The sequence below is a fragment of the Gopherus evgoodei genome, chromosome 1 (assembly GCF_007399415.2).
Source record: "Gopherus evgoodei ecotype Sinaloan lineage chromosome 1, rGopEvg1_v1.p, whole genome shotgun sequence".
In the NCBI taxonomy this organism is placed as follows: domain Eukaryota; kingdom Metazoa; phylum Chordata; order Testudines; family Testudinidae; genus Gopherus; species Gopherus evgoodei.
The window spans coordinates 42,200,778-42,220,608 of NC_044322.1; the positions used below are offsets into that span (position 1 = coordinate 42,200,778).

Sequence of the window (19,831 nt, forward strand, 5' to 3'; positions counted from 1 at the left end):
GCCCTATACAAAATGCCAGAGGAGAAGAGAGTACTTTCCTTTAAAACTTGCAACTCTAGCCCAGTGGTTAGAACACGAACCCAGGATGTAAGAGATATTCAAATCCCCTTCTCCTTCCCTCTCACCCTGAAGTGGAGCAGCAAATGAACCCAGGTGTCCCAGATTTCAGTTGAGTGACCTGAGAGATTCTGGAGTTGACAGGTTTTTAGGTACCCATGGCACTTTATCATTAGAAAGAAAGGCACCTAGGGAATTTAGGCAGTGTGACAGTCTGTATCTCTATATTCACCCTTTTTACAAAATTATAATGGATTTTTTTCCAAAGTATGCCTGGTGAGGTATCATTTGAAAATTCCCAATGTGCTGATCATTGTTGTCCTGGTAAAATACGCATGGCAACATTGTATGTAAAATTATAAGATTCTACTGTATAACATTGTGAAGGGTTATTCCAAGTTTAGAAAAGCAGGCAAAAACTGATTTTTCAAAGGCAAAAGGCAAACTGATTCCTCAGCCAGGCATCAGCAAAATCAGATGGACTATCACTTGGTAGGAAAAAGCAAGAAATTTACATCTTGGCAAAGAAACAGCTGGAAGTTCCATCTCCCCAGACTTTGTCTCCTGAACCCCAGCTAGAAATGATTCTCAAAGAAGAAGAAAAGGATAAAAAGGAAAAACAGAGGTCTCAAATGTTCTCTCCCTTCATCGCTACTCATGGCATCAACAACACCTAAAGGAAAAGAAAATTAACACTGAACTTGGGGAGAAGTCCTGGCTGAAAGGAGTCTAGCCAGTAAGACGTGGTGAGGGAATCCTTTGCTTTGAATTCATTTAGCTTGTTAAATTAGGTATTAGTCTGCAATTTACCTTTTATTTCTTTGTAACCAATTCTGACTTTTATGCCTCATTACTTGTATTCACTTAAAATCTCTCTTTCTGTAGTTAATAATACACTTGTTTTATCATTTTATCTAAACGAGTGTGTTTGGATTGAAGTGTTTGGGGAACTTCAATTGAGACAACAACGTTTGTGCACATCATTTTCTATTAATGAAATGATGGACTTTATACAAGTTTGCATTATGGAGGAGAATGCTGGGCGGTACAAGACACACATTTCTGGGGAAAAGTCTGGGCCTGGGAATTTTGCTGGGGTTGCCCTGCAGTGTAATTTGTAGTTGGCTGGCACTCAGAATGTATATCTGGGGGTGATTTACATGCTGGAGGCTGTGTGTGGGCAGACTAGACGAGGTTGCTCTCACAGCAAAGCAGTGTAAAGGGCAGCCCAGGTTGGAGAATTGAGGGGACACAGCTGTCTATCAGCCCAGACTGTACCCTGGGGACTATCATAGGCAGCTTGTCATAACATTTTTTCCCAGATCTGGACCTTAGCGTCCAAAATATGGGTGTTAGCATGAAAACCTCCAAGCTTAGTTACCAGCTTGGACCTGGTATCGCTGCCACCAGCTAGGGATTATACAGTGCCTAGCTCACTGTTGTCTCCCCAAAACCTTCCCTGGGGGACCCCAAGACTCAGATTCCTTGAGTCTCACAACAAAGGGGAATAAACCATTTCCCTTCCCCCTCCTCCCCTCCAGGTGTTCCCTCCCTGGGTTCCTGGAGAGATATACAGAAGCAAGCTCCGTGAATCTAAACAAAGGGATTCTACCCTCCCTGTTTCAAGTCCTTGAAACACAAGCACCGAGAGAGCTAACCTCTCTCCCCCCTCACCCAGAGGGTATGCAAAGTCAGGCTTAGTAAATCTAACACAAAGAGATTTTCCCCGACTTCTTCCTCCCACCAATCCCCTGGTGAGCTGCAGACTCAATTCCCTGGAGTCCCCACTAAAGAAAAACTCCAACAGGTCTTAAAAAGAAAGCTTTATATAAAAAGAATGAAAAAGGACATTAAAAATAGTCTCTGTATCAAGGTGACAATATACAGGGTCAATTGCTTAAAGGAAAAAAAATGAATAAACAGCCTTATTCAAAAAGAATACAATTTAAAACATTCCAGCAACTACACACATGTAAATACAAAAAAACAGTATAAACCTATTGTCTTACTATCCTTGTACTTACAACTTGGAAACAGAAGATTAGAAAGCCAGGAGATAGAAAAATCACTCTCAGAGCCGAGAGGGCACAGACACAAGACAAAGAACAACGAACTCACACCCAAAACTTCCCTCCACCCAGATTTGAAAAAGTCTTCTTTCCTGATTGGTACTCTGGTCAGGTGTTTGGTTCCCTGTGTTAACCCTTTACAGGTAAAAGAACATTAACCCTTAGCTATCTGTTTCTGACACAGCTATAGGGTTAAGCAGCTATAGCGTTAAGCAGAGGATTTGAGGATCTAAATTTTGGACTTAGGTGCCTAAATGTGTATCCGCATCCAATTTGCAAAAATTGTCTGCAGATTTGCAGGGCTCTAAACAGCTCCACAGGTCACCACACATCAAGCCTCCGATCCCCAACCGCCCTGACTTCTTCCCAGAGACCTCCTGTCCCACCACCTGCTCTTCCCCACTCTGAGTAGGAAGGCTACAATTCTGGACCCTCATGCGCAGTGCCCCTCTCCCAGTGGGTGCGGAGGAGGGCTCGGACACCCCATGCAACTGCAGAGGCTGTAATGCATACAGACCTGGCCCAGGCAGAGAGCGGGAATAACTGCTCTCTTCAGAGCACGTGCCCTTGACTCCCACTAGTTTAAATTACAACACCACATCTCTTTCAAAATGGCGCTTGGCTCACTCCCTTCTGGGAGTTGTAGTTTATTTGCTCTGTCCATTCAAACTGGGGACTACAATTCCCAGAATGTGCAGCGGGCTATTCCCTGCCGCATGATTCAGAGAGCTGAGGTGGAGCCTGCTGTGTGACAGCTGCTCCATTCTGGTGAGTCTAGACGCAGTACCCTGCATAGATACATAATTTGTATCTGCATCCAAGCTGCTATCCACAAAAATGGTCCACAGATATAAAGCGGATACCCGCAGATTTGCAGGCCTCTAGCAATTGGTGGTGTGCTCCAATATGAAGCTGTAATCCAAGGCACTACAATCCCTGTATCCACAGTAAAACTGTGTTTAATCAGTAATTTTAATTGGCTTCATCAGTAATAATCCATTTCCCATTTTGGGATAAACTATTTAGCCACCATTTAGAAAACAAATTTGTTGCCATTTAAAGCAGCATATGGCTTCTATTATCCCTTTAATCAGCGTGAATGCTAGAAATGTGTTTTCCCTCTGAACAATAACCTTGATTTCATGGTAATCAAATTGAATTGATAGCTAATTCTGTTTTGCATTATATTAAATTTTAGAGCAGATCAGGGATTCTCAGACTTTCTCATTGTGTGGAACACATTTTAAGATACAGATTGTGCCGTGGACAAACTCTCCTCCCATTTATGACCACACATAATCCTTGTGACAACACCCACAGATGTTTACATGGAAAACTAATATCAGGAAACTATCTAATTGACTTTTAGTGCAGGTTAGCAGATGATAAGAAGGACCCGGTACCATGTGAGCTACCAGCTCTCCACAGACGAGCATTCAAGTGACCACATTTTGAGCACTCTGGTGCAGCGAATAATGCAGCTGAACTCTGGTTAAAATTCCTCAAATTGGCTAACCCTTTCTGAGGCTAATCCAAACCCATTAAAGTCAATGGGAATTGACTTAATTCGCTTTGGGCCAGGCAGTTTCTGTTCGGGCCCCAATTCAGCAAGATAATTAAGCGCACATCTAACTTCAAGATGTGAGTTGTCACGTTGTCATGTGCATGTCACTTTGCTGGAGCAGGGTCCTAATGGAGAGTGCAGGCAGAGGCTAATCCACAAGTCATTCTTGCTATGTGCTGTTGCCTCTTAGGAACTGGGAAGGCAGGAGTTTCAAAGAGGCATTCAGTAAACATGCACAATTTATTTGACACATTCCAGATGTTCTGTTGCTCTGTGTTAGAGGATTCCTGTTTTAAATTATTGATAAATATGAAAGTTCAGTGTGTTAAAAACAAGGTGGGAAACTCACTCATCTCTGGCAGCGTTAGAGAATAGTTGTATAGTGCATTGTAGGAGTGCGTAACTAATGAAACTGGTTACTACACAGATTTCTGAATCTTTACTCTGCCTGGTCAATAATTACAATAGGTTCCTGTATCACAACTTTAGCACTGTAATGGATGTCCTAAATTATGGTTTATCACCACCATTGGTAAGGTCATAAGATACAAAATTATATCAGTGTTAAAGGTACAGGGCTCTAAACACAGCCATTTGCCTTAATGCACTAGAGTTTTACAATCTAATTTAGGGGCTAGCATTTCATTTCATTTCCATTCATCTAAATTGGGAGGATGTCCCCTGAATTCAATGGAGTTAGTATGGATTGGCTTCTGTAACACCTGTCGCCTCAGGGGGTGAGGAGGAAGTCCTCCTACAGCTTTGTATGGCTGTTACATCAATAGTATGGACTAATGGATGAGGAACATAAGGCATCTGAGATATAAATAGAGAGAGTCTCCTCACACTGGTTAGAATAACTATGTAGCCTGAAGACAAATAGCTAGAAAGGGAAGACACACACATCTGATATTGGGAGAAACTATACAAGAACTATTCAAGTTTATGAGATTATTCCCCTGCAGAGCTGCCAGGGTCATTGAAAGGTTGGGCTAACTGCCATGTAAATGGAACCTGTGCATGTGCTAACCTAACATGCCTTGCTGATCCAACTTTTCAGAATGTGGTTCTCATTCATTGTCAACATTTTTTGTTTACACCAGTTCTTTCAATTTTAACTAATTCCCTGTTCTCTTTACTTTTCACAGCTCACCTCCAAACCTCTCTAAAAAACCAAACCCAAACCCATTTCAGACAAGTTTTCCTTGGAATTTCAGAGAACTTTAGCTAAGTCTATTTCTACTTGATTCTTTCCATGTAGTTTATTCACGTTGAACTCTTGATGCAATAAGACCTTTTCACAGAGGAGGAAACTCCCAACAAGATTTTATGCTTCAACATTCACAAAATAATGTACAGGTGTTAAAAATTACCATTCAGATATTTTGGCTGTACTTATTCAAATACTGCTCACCCTGCACCCTGGATAGCAGACAAATTAAGTGAGATCTGAATTGTGTGCTAGTGCAATACACCGGTGCATGTGTGGCTGGGTATGCACAGATCTTCCTCTGTGCCAAAGCCACAAAGTGTGAGTTTGTAACAGCCCCCAGCTAGAGATCCATGAGTCTTTAGCTCAAGCTGTAGCAACTCATGCTTTTCGTTCTGGAGATCCCTGATTCAGTCCACAGTGTGTCAGCCACTGTCACCTTAGCACCTTGGACTGGCTAAAGTCTAATTTGTGACTGAAAGGACATGTGGCCATGTTGCCATAGCTGAGATCGGTGCTGATGCTGGAGTTGGAGGTCCCTTAATATAAATAAGAACTGCCAGCAAGGTATTCTCAACTTTGCAATTTGCACCTTTCCAGGGTCTCCCAGAGCTCAGACTCCTTCAGCTTAAAGGAGTACTTCAAAACCCATTTTTTTTCACTCAGGCTTTTGAAGACTGGATGGCTAGGGAATGGAAGGTTCTATGGACATTTATTTAGGCATGGCCAGTCCTTTCTGTTATCTCCTGTTGTGCATTTTAATGTACAGGATAGGTGCTCCGTACATAGGAGAGACACCAATAGGTCTTTTTATAAATGTGAAGAAAAGAAGTAAAGAAGAGCGGGTTAGAGGAAAACTCAAACAGGACAAAATGGGCTCATTTCTGCCCTCATTTGCACAGGCAGTTGCCCCTTGGTAAGTGAGAACTGAATTAGGCTATGGGAAAGATGGATGCCTAAGGTTAGGATCCTGGGTCCATAGTTAGGCTCCTAAATAACAATACCTAAGTCTTGTATAGCGTTTTCATCAGTAGATGAATAAATACGATAAATAAATATGAGGTGGGACTGTGGGAGGGTCCCAGAGCTCGGGCTGCAGCCTGAGCCCAAACATGTACACAACTAAACAGCCCGTTAGCCTGAGCCCTGCAAGCCTGAGTCAGCTGGCATGGGCCAGGCACGGTTGTCTAACTGCAGTGTAGACATACTCTTAGGCATTGCTGGAATACTTATAAATAACAGTACTACTAATAAAGCTCTCATTAACTTCAGGAGGGTCTACTGGGTGCTCAGCACCTTTGCAATTGGCCACTTATTTAGATGCTTCAGAATGGACTCAGGAACCTAATCTTAGGCTCCCAGGTTTGAAAATCTTGGCCTGTGTTTTTATTTTATGTTCTACAATATCTCAGTTTCTATGAAATACAAAACAGCCCTATGTGCACTATAGACAAAATGACTGAACGTACTCCACAGCTGGAGTCTAATCATATGGAAAGCCAGGTAATAGCAATTTTAGATCTTGATAATAATTCACCTGAAGAACAATAACAGCTCACTAACAATCAAGTGTAGAGTTGCCCTGCAGATCTTCAGTACATGGTCAGCTGCCTGTCTGTAGTCTCTAATTACAAACACATCTAGTTTGATAAACACAAAGGCAATGTGCTGTGTTTTAATACCGTTACAAGGATATTACCTAGTTTCAGCCTTTCCCTTGCAAACTCCCACTTGCTGGCATCGAATGGAAGACGTTCACATTGTTCATCTAAGGGACCTTCATCAGGATCCATTATGATTGACAGGTAATTGGTCTTTATTTCAGACGAAGAAGGCTAGGAAATCAAGAACATTTCAAAGTCACCACCAGATGGACAACAGTAGTGGACAGCAGCTTCTGGTTTTGGTCAAGGTTTGCAAGTTGATTAGATCTGACAGAGGCACATAAAGCACCTCCCCCCATAAGGATGTATGTTTCACACTCCAATAGAAAATTGGTTAAAAATTCTGTTATTTAATGTGACATTTTTATTTTTATACCAGCCCTTCTTCCTTCTTTTTCTCATATATGATGCTTCAATTTCTCCAATTAAATCCATATGAATTCTTATGCAAATAATTGCCATGGGATATAGACTCTGTTCTTTAAAGAAGTAAGAAGTATTTTCAGAAACTGACTAAACACCATTGCTGAAAATAGCTTTTGCTGAATGATTGTACAAAAAAACCCCACCCCAAGACCAAAACCAGCCCCCGACAACCCCTCTGCCACTCGCACTCCTCTCCACCCCCCCGGTATATGCAACAGATGGAGTTCAACTGTCAGTGTTTTTTTTCTTTTGTGAATTCAACAAAGAAATGTCAGATGTGGTTTGAGCTGTGCAAGACTTAGACTTAGTTTGTACTGAACTGTACATTACAGTTTTCAAATACTCAGAAATTTGGGGTTGTCATTTCTGGTAACTCTATTGGAATTATTGGGCTTCTAAGGGGATTAATAAACCCCCAGATTCAGAAAGATTACTTCACATCTTAATGAGATTTTGGACCAGAAAAGCATCCTCTCCAAAACAAACAAAGTGCTGCCTTCCTATGAGAAATGTAAGGAATCACATTCCTTCCAAAGGTTTATAGCTGTACACCAGTTTACATTTTGAAACTTATTTTCTTCTGTGAGCATGCAGAGTTACCGATAAACTCAGCTAGATTTCTGCATAGTCACAGGAAGCACTTGTATTTGTTTGGCAAAGGAATAATCTCAGCCTGTATAAAGTCTAGTTTCATGGCTATGGGCTGGAAGTTGTGCAAGCTTCATGGAAAGGAGCATCAGGGCGATTTCCATCAAGCCATGCCAAAACAGCAATAGGCTATTTCCCCTTACATCTTACACCCACATCCACATACTTCCAATTCATACTCAAGCTGCTCTGCAGCTTGCCGCTTGCAGCTCGCCCCCTCCATTGCCAGGAATTGTCCTCCTTCCTGAAAACGTTTTCACTACATTGCTTAAAAGGGAAAATGCACACACGGTAAGTAGGAAGAACTCAGGGAGAGAAGAATGTTGAAAATTATGGGTAACTTCCTGACTCTTGTTTCAGCTGCCTTGCCTTGCCCAAAGCACCCAGTAAGCTTCCCTAAAAGGACAACTGAGGATCCCTCCAAAGTAGGGGAATCCTTGAGTGGCACAAAGTCTACAATATTTGCTTCTGACCTGCTGCTGCTTTCTACAGAGAGGGTGTTTCTGGGCACCAATGGGGAAGGGCCAGAGCACATGGTGCACCAGCTGATCTTCATTGCACTTCTCCAGCTGACACAACTTAGAAACAGCTCTTAGACTGTCACATCACTCCGGCCTGGTCCACACTACGCTGTTGAACCGATTTTAACAGCGTTAAATCGATTTAACGCTGCACCCGTCCACACTACACTGCTCTTTATATCGATTTAAAGGGCTCTTTAAATCGATTTCTGTGCTCCTACAATACGAGAGGAGTAACGCTAAAATCGATATTACTATATCGATTTAGGGTTAGTGTGGACGCAAATCGATGTTATTGGCCTCATTCTTTTACAGTAGCTACCCACAATGCACCGCTCCAGAAATCGATGCTAGCCTTGGACCACGGACACACACCACCGAATTAATGTGCCTAGTGTGGATGCGCACAATCGACTTTATAATATCTGTTTTATAAAATTGGTTTTAGCTAATTCGAATTTATCCTGTAGTGTAGACGTACCCTCCCAGGATCAGAGGAGCAGATAAATGGCATAGAGCTGCCTTCTCTCTCCTTGGCTGCACTGAGCCCCAAATCCTGGGCACTGCTGGAGATTCAACCCTATATTTGTAGTAAAAGTGGAAGTAAAAGTGTGACACAGAGCAAATACATGTCGGGGTGCACATGCATGTGTGTGCACATCACTTTCAGAAGATGCTCTGTTCCTCTGGCAGCATGAAATCTTTTTTGATGTGGTAGCTGCTGTAGCTGCCACATTTCTGCCTGAGCCCTAAATATGAAGTTGTAGCTTAGAGCTAATTTTTATATTCCAGCCATAAATCTTTAAGACTAGGGATTTATAACAGAAACTTAGAGAGAGCCTTAAATAGAGAATCCTGAATGGAAACCTTTGGCTAGGAAGAGGCCTTTACTATGTTACCTAGAAGTTGGCCTCCCTTGTTTTGTGGTATGTGAGTGTCCAGTCCAGAAGCAAACCCAAACTTTCCTGCAGCTCCTTTTTCCCTGATTTAATTGCTCTTATAGTTAAGGCTTAACCATTTCCCAACTGTTGTCTAGTGCCATTACTAGTTATTCTGTCCTTAATGACATGGGGGAATAATTGGTCCTTATCCCCTTTATAAGATCTCTTTATCTATTTGTAGCCCATTATATTTCCATTCTAGCCTCACTCTCCTTTTTGCTAGACTTAAACGTGCCGGGTTCTCTTTATTTCTCTGTGTGTATGTGTCTGTGTACGCATGCGTGCACATATGTACTGCAGGGGTGGAAAGAGAGGGAGAATACACATTGAAATACAGTGACCGAAACAATGGTTTTAAAGGTCTGGCCCTGCATCCTCACAAAATCAGTGGCAGTGTTCATTGTCCAGAACAAAATGCAGCACTGGGCCTTAAATGGCCTCAGGGCAGGACTATACTTAATAGACCGCATCGGTGCAGCTGCACTGCTGTAGCACTTAAGTGAAGATGCTGCTAGGCCAATGGGAGAGCTTCTCCCGCCAGTGTAGTTATTCCACTTCCCTGAAAGCGGCAGCTGTGTTGATGGGAGAAGCTCTCCTGCAGACACAGCGCTGCTTACACCAGCGGTTAGGGCGGTAGAACTACGACACTCAGGTGTGTGGCTTTTTCACACCCCTAAGCGATGTAGTTATACTGATATACGTCCGTAGTACAGACCTGTCCTAAGATCACATTTTTTAAGGCATGGGCTGAAGAGTACTCCTGAGGGCATTCTTCACCAAAAAATTAAAAATGCTGCACACAATATTTTAAAATTCTGCAAATTTTATTTGTCAAAATAATGCTACATAATCACGCCAGTTTCAATTATCTTGGTAATTTATTTCAAAATACCAGTCAGCAGGTATGTCTGTAACAATACAGACACACACACAAATTCTCCCGGGAGTAGAAAGTTAAAGAAATCTCTACGACAATCCAGTTCCTGTTTCTCTGCCCCCTTTCCTCCTTCCCCCCCAGAGCCCAGCCGGGGGGCCAGATACCCACAACCCCTCCCACACCAGACTCCAGCCGTGGTACCTCCCCCAGCCAATACACTCAAGCCGTCTCCCTCCTGAGCCCAGCCACGGACCCCCTTGCCCAGATATTCACACCCCCTCCTCCCTGGAGCCCAGCCACAGGGCTCTCCAGCCAGATACCTGCACCTCCTCCCCCCAGAGCCCAGCTGTGGACCCCCCCTTGCCCAGACACCTGCACACCCTCCCCCACAAAGTCCAGGGATCCAGAGGGAAGAACAGTCTGATGTTTGGTCCCAGGCTTGCACAGAGTTTCCTGCATGCCACCCTCTCCTTCCCTCAGGGCATGCTGGGAACTGCAGCTGCCAGGAACCCTCTAGCTCCCTCTCCTTCCCCCCAGCAGTGTCTTCTGTATGCCAGCTGGGGTCTGCTGAGTCCAGTGGCCCCTAGTGGTAGCCAGCAGCACTACAACCCATTTCTGTGGGGGAAAGGAAATTCTGCATACACGTTAATTTCTGCAAAATTCTGCATTGCGCAGTGGTGCAGAATTCCCCCAGGAGTAGAAGAGGCAACATCTTGTAGTCAGACCTTGAATTGATTTGCCTGAACTTGCTCAGACATAAAGACTGTAGGCCTGAGGAATCTACACTTAAAATTTAGGTTGACATAGCTACATTGTTCAAGGGTGAAAATGCCACACACCCTAGTGATGTTGTATAGAATCTAGGAGACACTTTAGGATATTATCACAGAATCATAGACTTTAAGGTCAGAAGGGACCATTGTAATCATCTAGTTTGACCTCCTGCACAACGCAGGCCACAGACTCTCACCCACCCACTCCTGTATCAAACCCCTAACCTATGTCTGAACTATTGAAGTCCTCAGATCGTGATTTAAAGACTTCAAGGTGAAGAGACTCCTCCAGCCAGTGTCCAGTGCCCCACACTGCAAAGGAAGGAAAACCCCCACCAGGGCCTCTGCCAATCTGCCCTGGAGAAAAATTCCTTCCCGACCCCAAATATGGCGATCAGTTAAACCCTGAGCATATGGGCAAGACTCACCAGCCAGACATCCAGGAATGCATTTTCTGTAGTAACTTAGATCCCACCCCATCTAACATCCCATCACAGTCCATTGGGCATATTTACTGCTAATAGTCAAAGATCGGTTAATTGCCAAAATTAGGCTATTTCATCATACCATCCCCGCCAGAAACTTATCAAGCTTAGTCTTGAAGTCAGATATGTCTTTTGCCCCCGCTGCTCCCCTTGGAAGGCTGTTCCAGAACTTCACCACTCTGATGGTTAGAAACCTTTGTCTAATTTCAAGTCTAAACTTCCTGATGGCCAGTTTATAGCCATCTGTTCTTGTGTCCACATTGGTACTGAGCTTAAACGATTCTTCTCCCTCCCTGGTATTTATCCCTCTGATATATTTATAGAGAGCAATCATATCTCCCCTCAGCCTTCTTTTGGTTAGGCTAAACAAGCCAGGCTCTTTGAGTCTCCTTTCATAAGACAGGCTTTCCTTCCTCGGATCATCCTAGTAGCCCTTCTCTGTCCTTTTCCAGTTTGAATTCATTCTTCTTAAATATGGGAGACCAGAACTGCCCACATTATTCCAGACGTATAACAGTATTAACACCTCCTTATCTCTACTGGAAATACCTCACCTGATGCATCCCAAGACCACATTAACTTATTTCATAGCCATATCACATTGGCAGCTCATAGTCCTCCCATGATCAACCAATACTCCGAGATCCTCCTCCTCCTCTTCTGAGACTTCCAACTGGTGCATCCCCAACTTATAACAAAAATTCTTGTTGTTAATCCCTAAATGCATGACCTGGCATTTTTCACTATTAAATTTCATCCTATTACTATTACTCCAGTTTACAAGGTCATCCAGATCTTCTTGTAATCTTCCTATATGATATCCCAATCCTTCTCTTTATTGGTAATACTTCCCAGCTTTGTGTCTTCTGCAAACTTTATTAGCACATTCCCACTTTTTGTGCCAAGGTCAGTAATAAAAAGATTAAATAAGATTGATCCCAAAACCGATTTCTGAGGAACTCCACTAGTAACCTCCTTCCAGCCTGACAGTTCACCTTTCAGTATGACTCATTGTAGTCTCCCCTTTAACCAGTTACTTATCCACCTTTCAATTTTCATACTGATCCCAATTTAGCTAATCCAATTTAGCTAATGATTTCCCATGTGGAACTATATCAAATGCCTTCCTGAAACTGAGGTAAATTAGATCCACTGCGTTTCCTTTGTCTAAAAGATCTGTTACCGTCTCAAAGAAGGAGATCAGGTTGGTTTGGCACAATCTACCTTCTGTAAAACTATTTTGTCCCAATTACATTGACCTGAATGTCCTTAACTACTTTCATCTTCAAAATTTTTTCCAAGACCTTGCATACTACAGATGTCAAACTAACAGGCCGGTAGTTATCCGGATCACTTGTTTTCCCTTTCTTAGAAATAGGAACTATGTTAGCAATTCTACAGTCATACAATACAACTCTCCAGTCATACAATACAGATTTATTAAAAATTCTTGCTAATGGGCTTGCAATTTCATGTACCAGTTCCTTTAATATTCTTGGATGAAGATTATCTGGGCCCCCCAATTTAGTCCCATTAAACTCATAGAATCCTAGAATATCAGGGTTGGAAGGGACCAATTCCCAACTAAATCATCCCAGCCAGGGCTTTGTCAAGCCTGACCTTAAAAACTGTTTGAGTTTGGCTTCTACATCAGATGTGATAATATCTACTTCCATATCCTCATTCCATTTGTCATCCTACCATTATCCCTAAGCTCCTCATTAGCCTCATTAAAGACCGAGGCACCGTATTTGTTTAGATATTTGGCCATGTCTAGATTATCCTTAATCTCCACTCCATCTTCAGTGTTTAGAGGTCCCACTTCTTCTTTCTTTGTTTTCTTTGTATTTAGATGACTATAGAACCTTTTACTGTTGGTTTTGATTCCCTTTGCAAGGTCCAACTTTAAATGGCTTTCGGCCTTTCTCGCTTTATCCCTACATGTTCTGACCTCAATAAGGTAGCTTTCCTTGCTAATTCCTCCCATCTTCCACTCCTTGTAGGCCTTCTGCTTTTTCTTAATCATCTTTCTGAGATGCTTGCTCATCCAGCTGGGTCTACAACACCTGCCTATGAATTTTTTCCCCTTTCTTGGGACGCAGGCTTCTGATAGTTTCTGCAACTTTGACTTGAAGTAATTGCAGGCCTCCTCCGCCTTTAGATCCACAAGTTCTTCAGTCCAATCTACTTCCCTAACTAATTTCCTTAATTTTTGTAAGTTAGCCCTTTTGAAATAAAAACCCTAGGCACAGATCTATTTTTGTTTATCCTTCCATCTAGTTTGAACTGAATTAGCTCATGATCGCTTGAACCAAGGTTGTCCCCTACAACCATTTCTTCTATGAGGTCCTCACTACTCACCAAAACCAAATCTAAAATGGCATCCCCTCTTGTTGGTTCAGCAACTACTTGATGAAGGAATCCATCAGCTGTCGCATCCAGGAAAATCTGAGCCCTATTATTATTACTAGCACTTGTCCTCCAGTCTATATCTGGGAAGTTAAAGTTTCCCATGATCACACAATTCCCATTAGTATTTACTTCATTAAAAACATTAAAGAGGTCTCTATCCATATCCAAATCAGGTCCCGGCGGTCTGTAGCACACCCTGATCACTATCCCTGGGGAGGATCTAATATCTTTCTTCCCCAGTGTGACTTTTTCCCAGGCAGACTCTGTCTTATCCATTCTATCACTTCTTATTTCTTTACAGTTAACCTCATCATTGACATACAATGCTACTCCACCACCTTTGCCTTTATTTCTGTCTTTCCTAAACAGCACATACCCTTCAATACCTGTACTCCAGTCATGACTACTATTTCACCAAGTTTCTGTTATCCCTATAATATCTGGTTTCACTTCCTGCACCAGTAACTCTAGTTCCTCCATTTTGTTACCTAGGCTCCTCGCATTGGTGTACAAACATGTTAATTTTTGCTGTTTGGCTTTGCTCACAGTCTTTACCCGGTTAGGCACAGACATTCTACTGCTAGTATCACCTATTAGACTGGTATCTACACTACGCTTCCTTCTTATGTCCATTCTCCTACCCACGGCTGTATCCTTTCTTACTTCGTTTCTTCCATCTCAATGTTAAAATCTGGCATGGAGATTACCTGGACATCTCCCAGCTATCTCCCACAAATTCCTAGTTTAAAGCTCTCTTAATCAGCTGTGCCAACCTCCATCCTAGAAGTCTTATTTCCCTCCCTACTCAGGTGAAGTCCATCCTGAGAGAACAGTCCTCCGTCCATGAATGCCTCCCAATGGCCATACATCCCAAAGCCCTCCTTATAGCACCACTGCCTGAGCCATCTGTTGATTGCCATAATCTTGTCACACCTTTGTTGCCCTTCTCTAGGAACAGGCAGAATCCCACTGAAGATCACTGACATGCATCCAACGAAGTGGGTATTCACCCATGAAAGCTCATGCTCCAAAACGTCTGTTAGTCTATAAGGTGCCACAGGATTCTTTGCTGCTTTTACAGATCCAGACTAACACGGCTACCCCTCTGATACTTGACACTGAAGATCACCTGAGCCTCGATCTCCTTAAGTGTTTTCCCCAGCCTGGAATAGTCTCCCTTGATACGTTCCAGTGAGAATCTAGCCGTATCATTTATTCCCACATGAAGGACAATCAGTGGATTCTTTCCTGCTCCCATTAGGATCCTCTTCAGCCTCAGGTCCACATCCCATATCTTAGCACCCGGCAGACAGCACACCCTTCTGTTCTCTGGATCAGCTCTGGTTACAGGCCTGTCTATTCTTCTCAGTAAGGAGTCCCCAATCATGTAGACCTGCCTTTTCCTGGTGATGGTGCGATTCTCTGGTCTAACCCGTTCCCTCTGGCTGCAAGTCCTCTTGATTCCTATTCTCCCTTGCAATGCTCTGCAACCCATTCCATATCCTCCTGGGGCTCATATTTGGTGGTGTTATCTCCATTGACTCTTCCCCTCTTCCTATAGGACTAGCTGCTCTTCTCTTCTTCCTTGCCCTCTCACCTTCAGCAACCACCTGCTGTGCCACCTCTTCATTTTCCAACTCCGCAAACCCATTCCTGAGTTCTATTGCTCCTTCACTAGCCCGTCTTTTCCTTTGCCTAGTTCTCTTAGTCACATGCTTCCACCGTCCACTTTCCTCACCCAGCAGTCTCCCCTCAGAGTTCCATCTGCAAGTCTGAGCTTTTCCCTTCAGCCTCCTCGTGTCTTTGCTCCATCATCTGCTTGAACACCCTTCTAAACTCAACCAGCATTTCCACCTGTGTCTCCAATCCTCGGATCTTTTCTTCCATCATCTGTATCAGGTGGCACTTCATGCAGACGAAACTCTTTTCAGGTACCACCTCCAGGATCATGTACGTGCTGCAGCTTCCAGCTCCAGTCATCTTAATTGTGTCTTCCACTGCTTGGGTCACTACCACTGCTACCTCCGTATCTGTCATAGCCTTACCCTCTAAATCCTTTTAGTCCGGGAAACACAAACCAAACCAAAACACCACCATCCACGGAAAAACAACACCCAACGAGCACCAAAACACTGCAAGAACACCTCACACTCCATTCACTAGCCTGTCTGTTCCTCTGCCTGCCTCTATTAGTCTTCCCCTTGCAAACTCTCACTCAAAATCCCCTGTTTACAGCTGTTTGCTGGCTCCTGTGTCACTGCAGCTGTCTGTGAATACCAATGTTGTAAAATTGCAGTGAGTTGTGTCAGATATGCCATGTAAGGTATCTGCAAAAACTGTTATAATTTGCCAAGTCTGATAATCTTGTTTATATGTGTCTATCACCTTTGTATTATGAGTTACAGCTATGTAGGACATATCTGTATTTCTAAACTTGTGCTGTGTCTCTGGGTGACACTCTCAGACACAACGGCATCAGCACTGAGCCAGCTTGATGGCCCACCAAGGGCCATCAACTATACAATGAATCCATTGAAAGGAACCAGGAACTACACCAGGGGTCTCAAACTCAAATGACCACAAGGGCCACATGAGGTCTAGTGCATTGGCCCAAGGGCTGCATCACTGACACCTTCACCCTCACTGCCCCTGACCCTGCCCCCCACTCCACCCCTTCCATGAGGCCCCACCCCTGCCCCGCCTCTTCCCACCCCTTCCCTGCCCCTTTCCATCCCCTTCCCCAAAGTCCCCACCCCAATGCTGCCCCTTCCCTGTCACCAGGGGGTGTGGGAGGGGTGCAGGGTGTGGCAGGGGCTTAGGGCAGGGAGTTGAGGTGCAGGAAGTGTGTAGAGTGCAGCAGGGGGCTCAGGGCAGGGAGTTGATGTGTGGGGTGCAAGAGGGGTGAGGGGTGCATTGGGGGTTGGTGTGCAGGGTGCAGCAGGTTGCTGAGTGCAGGAGGAGTGCGGGGTGTGGCAGGGGGCTCAGGGCAGGGCTTAATAACTCCTCCCTCCATGAGAGGCAGTAGCTATGTCCCGCTGACATAGTGCTGTCTACATCAGTGCTTAGGTCAGTATAACTTACGTCGCTCAAGGGTGTGGATTATTCACACCCCAGAGCACCATAAGTTATACTGAAACAACCTGTAGTGCAGACAAGGCTTTTGGACACAGTTATATTGGTATAAACGTGCTTTATACCAGTGTAGCTACTCCTCTGAGGGAAGAGGAATAAGTTACACCACTAAAAGGCACCTTTTATCCTGGTATTACTGCATCCAAGGTAGAGGTTGTACTGGTACAGCTATTTCAGTAAAAAAACCCCACACTCCTAAGTAACATAGTTACACCAGTGCAAAGACCAGGCCTTACCAGACCCTGTTTTTCTATTTAACCTGAAGTGTCAACTTTCACAGGCACTTAGGCCCAGATCCTCAGAGGTGTCTACACCAGCACTTTTATTGCCCAAACTTTTGACAGTCAGGGGGGTGAAAAAACCACCTCCCTGACTGACATAAGTTTCACCGACAGACGTGCTGGCGTGGACAACGCTATGTCAGCGGGAGACACTCTCCTGCCAGCATAGCTACCATTGCTCATTAGGGATGGTTTAATTATGCCAGCAGGAGAGAGCTCTCCTGCCGGCATAGAGCGGCTACATGAAAGACCTTAAAGCAGCAGAGCTGCAGGTCGGTAGTGTAGACATAGCCTCACTCCGGCTGAAATCAGTGGGACTTGTGTGTGTAAACATCGTTGAGGCTCTAGGCCTGAGCAGCTGATTCACTCCTGCTTTGCACCGTCTGTAGTGATTTACAGTCCAAAGTGATTAGCATTTTGCACCCACTTTGCACCTAGTGTAGAGGACCTGGTGAATTAATGCAATGTTCATGAATCTCATTTGCAGGAGGAGCGTTTTCTAACCAGAGCAAATGCCAGTGAGAAAAGTGGAGCAGCGGGGAAGCTTAGTAATTATTCAACTGTTCTTACCCTTTTTAGCTTGCGTATAAAGAGTGTTAATAGGAGCCAGAAGAGCGTAGCAGCCACACAGGTACATGTCAGAGTTATTAGCTCCAGGTTTGATCTCTCTGATGTTCCTGGGGAAATGAAGCAACAAACATTTTATAGAACTACACTCAGAACAGCAGACTTTGATTTCCCTTGGTATTTTAAATGTATATGAAGAACATATCAGTAACAACCAAATTTCTTTCCAGGGATGTTAATGGCGCTCAGAACCTAGAAAAATCCCTCCCTGGACAAAACCAACTGCAATACACATGCTAAAATTAAACTCTAGACACCCTTGCTGGAGAGCTTGCTAGCGCAAAACTCAGTTCTTTTTGGGGGTTGGGGAGATACTGTAGGACAGGCAGCAAAATGCTAAGAGGTGGCTCACTTGCCTGTGACATTAGAGATGTGACGATGGAGTACCTTTTTTTTCAAGAAACTGGTTGCTGTGCTCTCTGTTCCCACTGCGGGGAGGAAAGCTTAGCAGCATTGCCCCAGCTATGACCAGCCTCAGTCCTTAGTGGTTCCTGTACAGCCTCTTGTGTGACTCCCACTGACATTAGTGGTGTGGGGTCAGATCCCACATGTGCCTTCCCAAGCAGCACCCCCTCTATACCATGTGATAGCTGGCAGGGTCACACCCTAGGGTAGGTCTGCACTGTGGTTAGACACCCATAGCTGGCCCTTGCCAGCTGACACCGGCTCTTAGGGCTCAGGCTGTGGGACTGTTTCATTGCTGTCTAGACTTCTGGGCTCGGGCTGAAGTCCAGCCTCTAGGACTCCTGGGAGTGGGAGGGCCCCAGAGCTCAGGCTCCATGCTGAGCCTGGAAGTCTATACTGCAATGAAACAGCCCGACAGCCTGAGTCAGCTGGCATGGGCCAGCCGGTTTTTATTTGCAGTGTAGACATACCCGTAGTGAGCCCAGGGAGAGTCGATCAAAATCAATGCAGAAATTACAAATGAGAACAATGGGAGCAGGAAGAAAATATTAGAAATACTAAATCTGGAAAATATTCAATCTCCTGATGGTGCTTAAAAAATATCCAGAATAAAATTTAATTTCATACTGTTCCTTTGGGTCTCATAAAATGTCTTCAAAGCAGAATGTTTTACAAATGCTGTGATCATGTCACAATGATACACTCTCTTATTGGTAGCAAATGCAGAAACCCATCCCTTATTGTGATTCTCTCACAATTCAGACGCAAGTGCACAGCTTTCAGATGGAGAGAGAGGGGACACGCCACAGCGGTTCTGAACATGATTTCACCATTTTTAGTTGGCCACACTTGCAGCAGTTTCGAAATTTGGCACCATTCCTGACAATGGAAAGAAGGAGTGATGTCTCACTGGTGGGCTGATGGGGTAACCAAGGGGTGTGTGGTGCTTAGTTTTAAATAAGTCTGCAGAGCTTTGTTCAGTGTTTGAATTGTTTTCTGCAGCGGTGACAAGTCTGCCATGCAGGAATTGTGAAGGTGATAAGCAGATTCCAGCTCATATCCAATATTTAAGAGACTCCTCAGGCATGTCCCTATTGGAGCTACAAGAGTAAGTTCTGGCAAAATAAGAAATATGAATACAACTACAAATTGAGATTCAAGGCATTTATTTTTCCAAACCCTGGGATGTGATTAATCTCTCTCAGGTGTGAGTACTTAAAAAAAACAAGTCAATTTCAAATATAATGCAAATGATGTTTTCCTTTATAATGTTGTTATGATAAATGTGCTTTGAGTTGCAGACTAATTGTCCTCTAACATAATACAGGACCTTCTCCAGACTGTGTATTTACACATCCATATTGTTGTTTATCCTGTGAACGTGACTTAGTGCTTGTGCAGGTTACAAGGAATAGTTTCTAACATTTATTCAGCAGCAACTGGAGGGGAAAGAGTGTCTGTCACCATTCCTTAACACAGAAATCATGTCACCCACAAACTGAAGTGGAACGCAGCAGCTTTTTCACCACTACAGTATGCTATGCAATTGTTAAGAAGTGAAGTCAAGAAGGATAGTGAAGCCATTTGAAACTGCAAGGACAATTTAGGTCAGCAGAACATCATTATCTAAGCTGGGATTCGGCTCAACTAGCAGATTTAAAAACCCTACTCTTGTGAAGTCACAGCCTCTGTAGTGAACATAGGTAGTTAGGACGTCAGTTTCACTTCTCATCCTGACT

At 43.9% G+C, this 19,831-nt stretch overlaps 1 protein-coding gene across 1 annotated transcript in view; it reads right to left on the reverse strand.

Moving 5' to 3' along the window:
• FLT1 (fms related tyrosine kinase 1) overlaps positions 1–19,831 on the reverse strand; it is a 159,943-nt gene that overhangs the window by 34,665 nt on the left and 105,447 nt on the right. Inside the window, exons 16-17 of the mRNA XM_030562729.1 lie at positions 17,631–17,737; positions 6,600–6,735 (exon numbers count right to left, since the gene is read on the reverse strand). Of these exons, the coding sequence (XP_030418589.1) occupies positions 6,600–6,735; positions 17,631–17,737 (243 nt within the window). The remainder of the gene's footprint in view (positions 1–6,599; positions 6,736–17,630; positions 17,738–19,831) is intronic.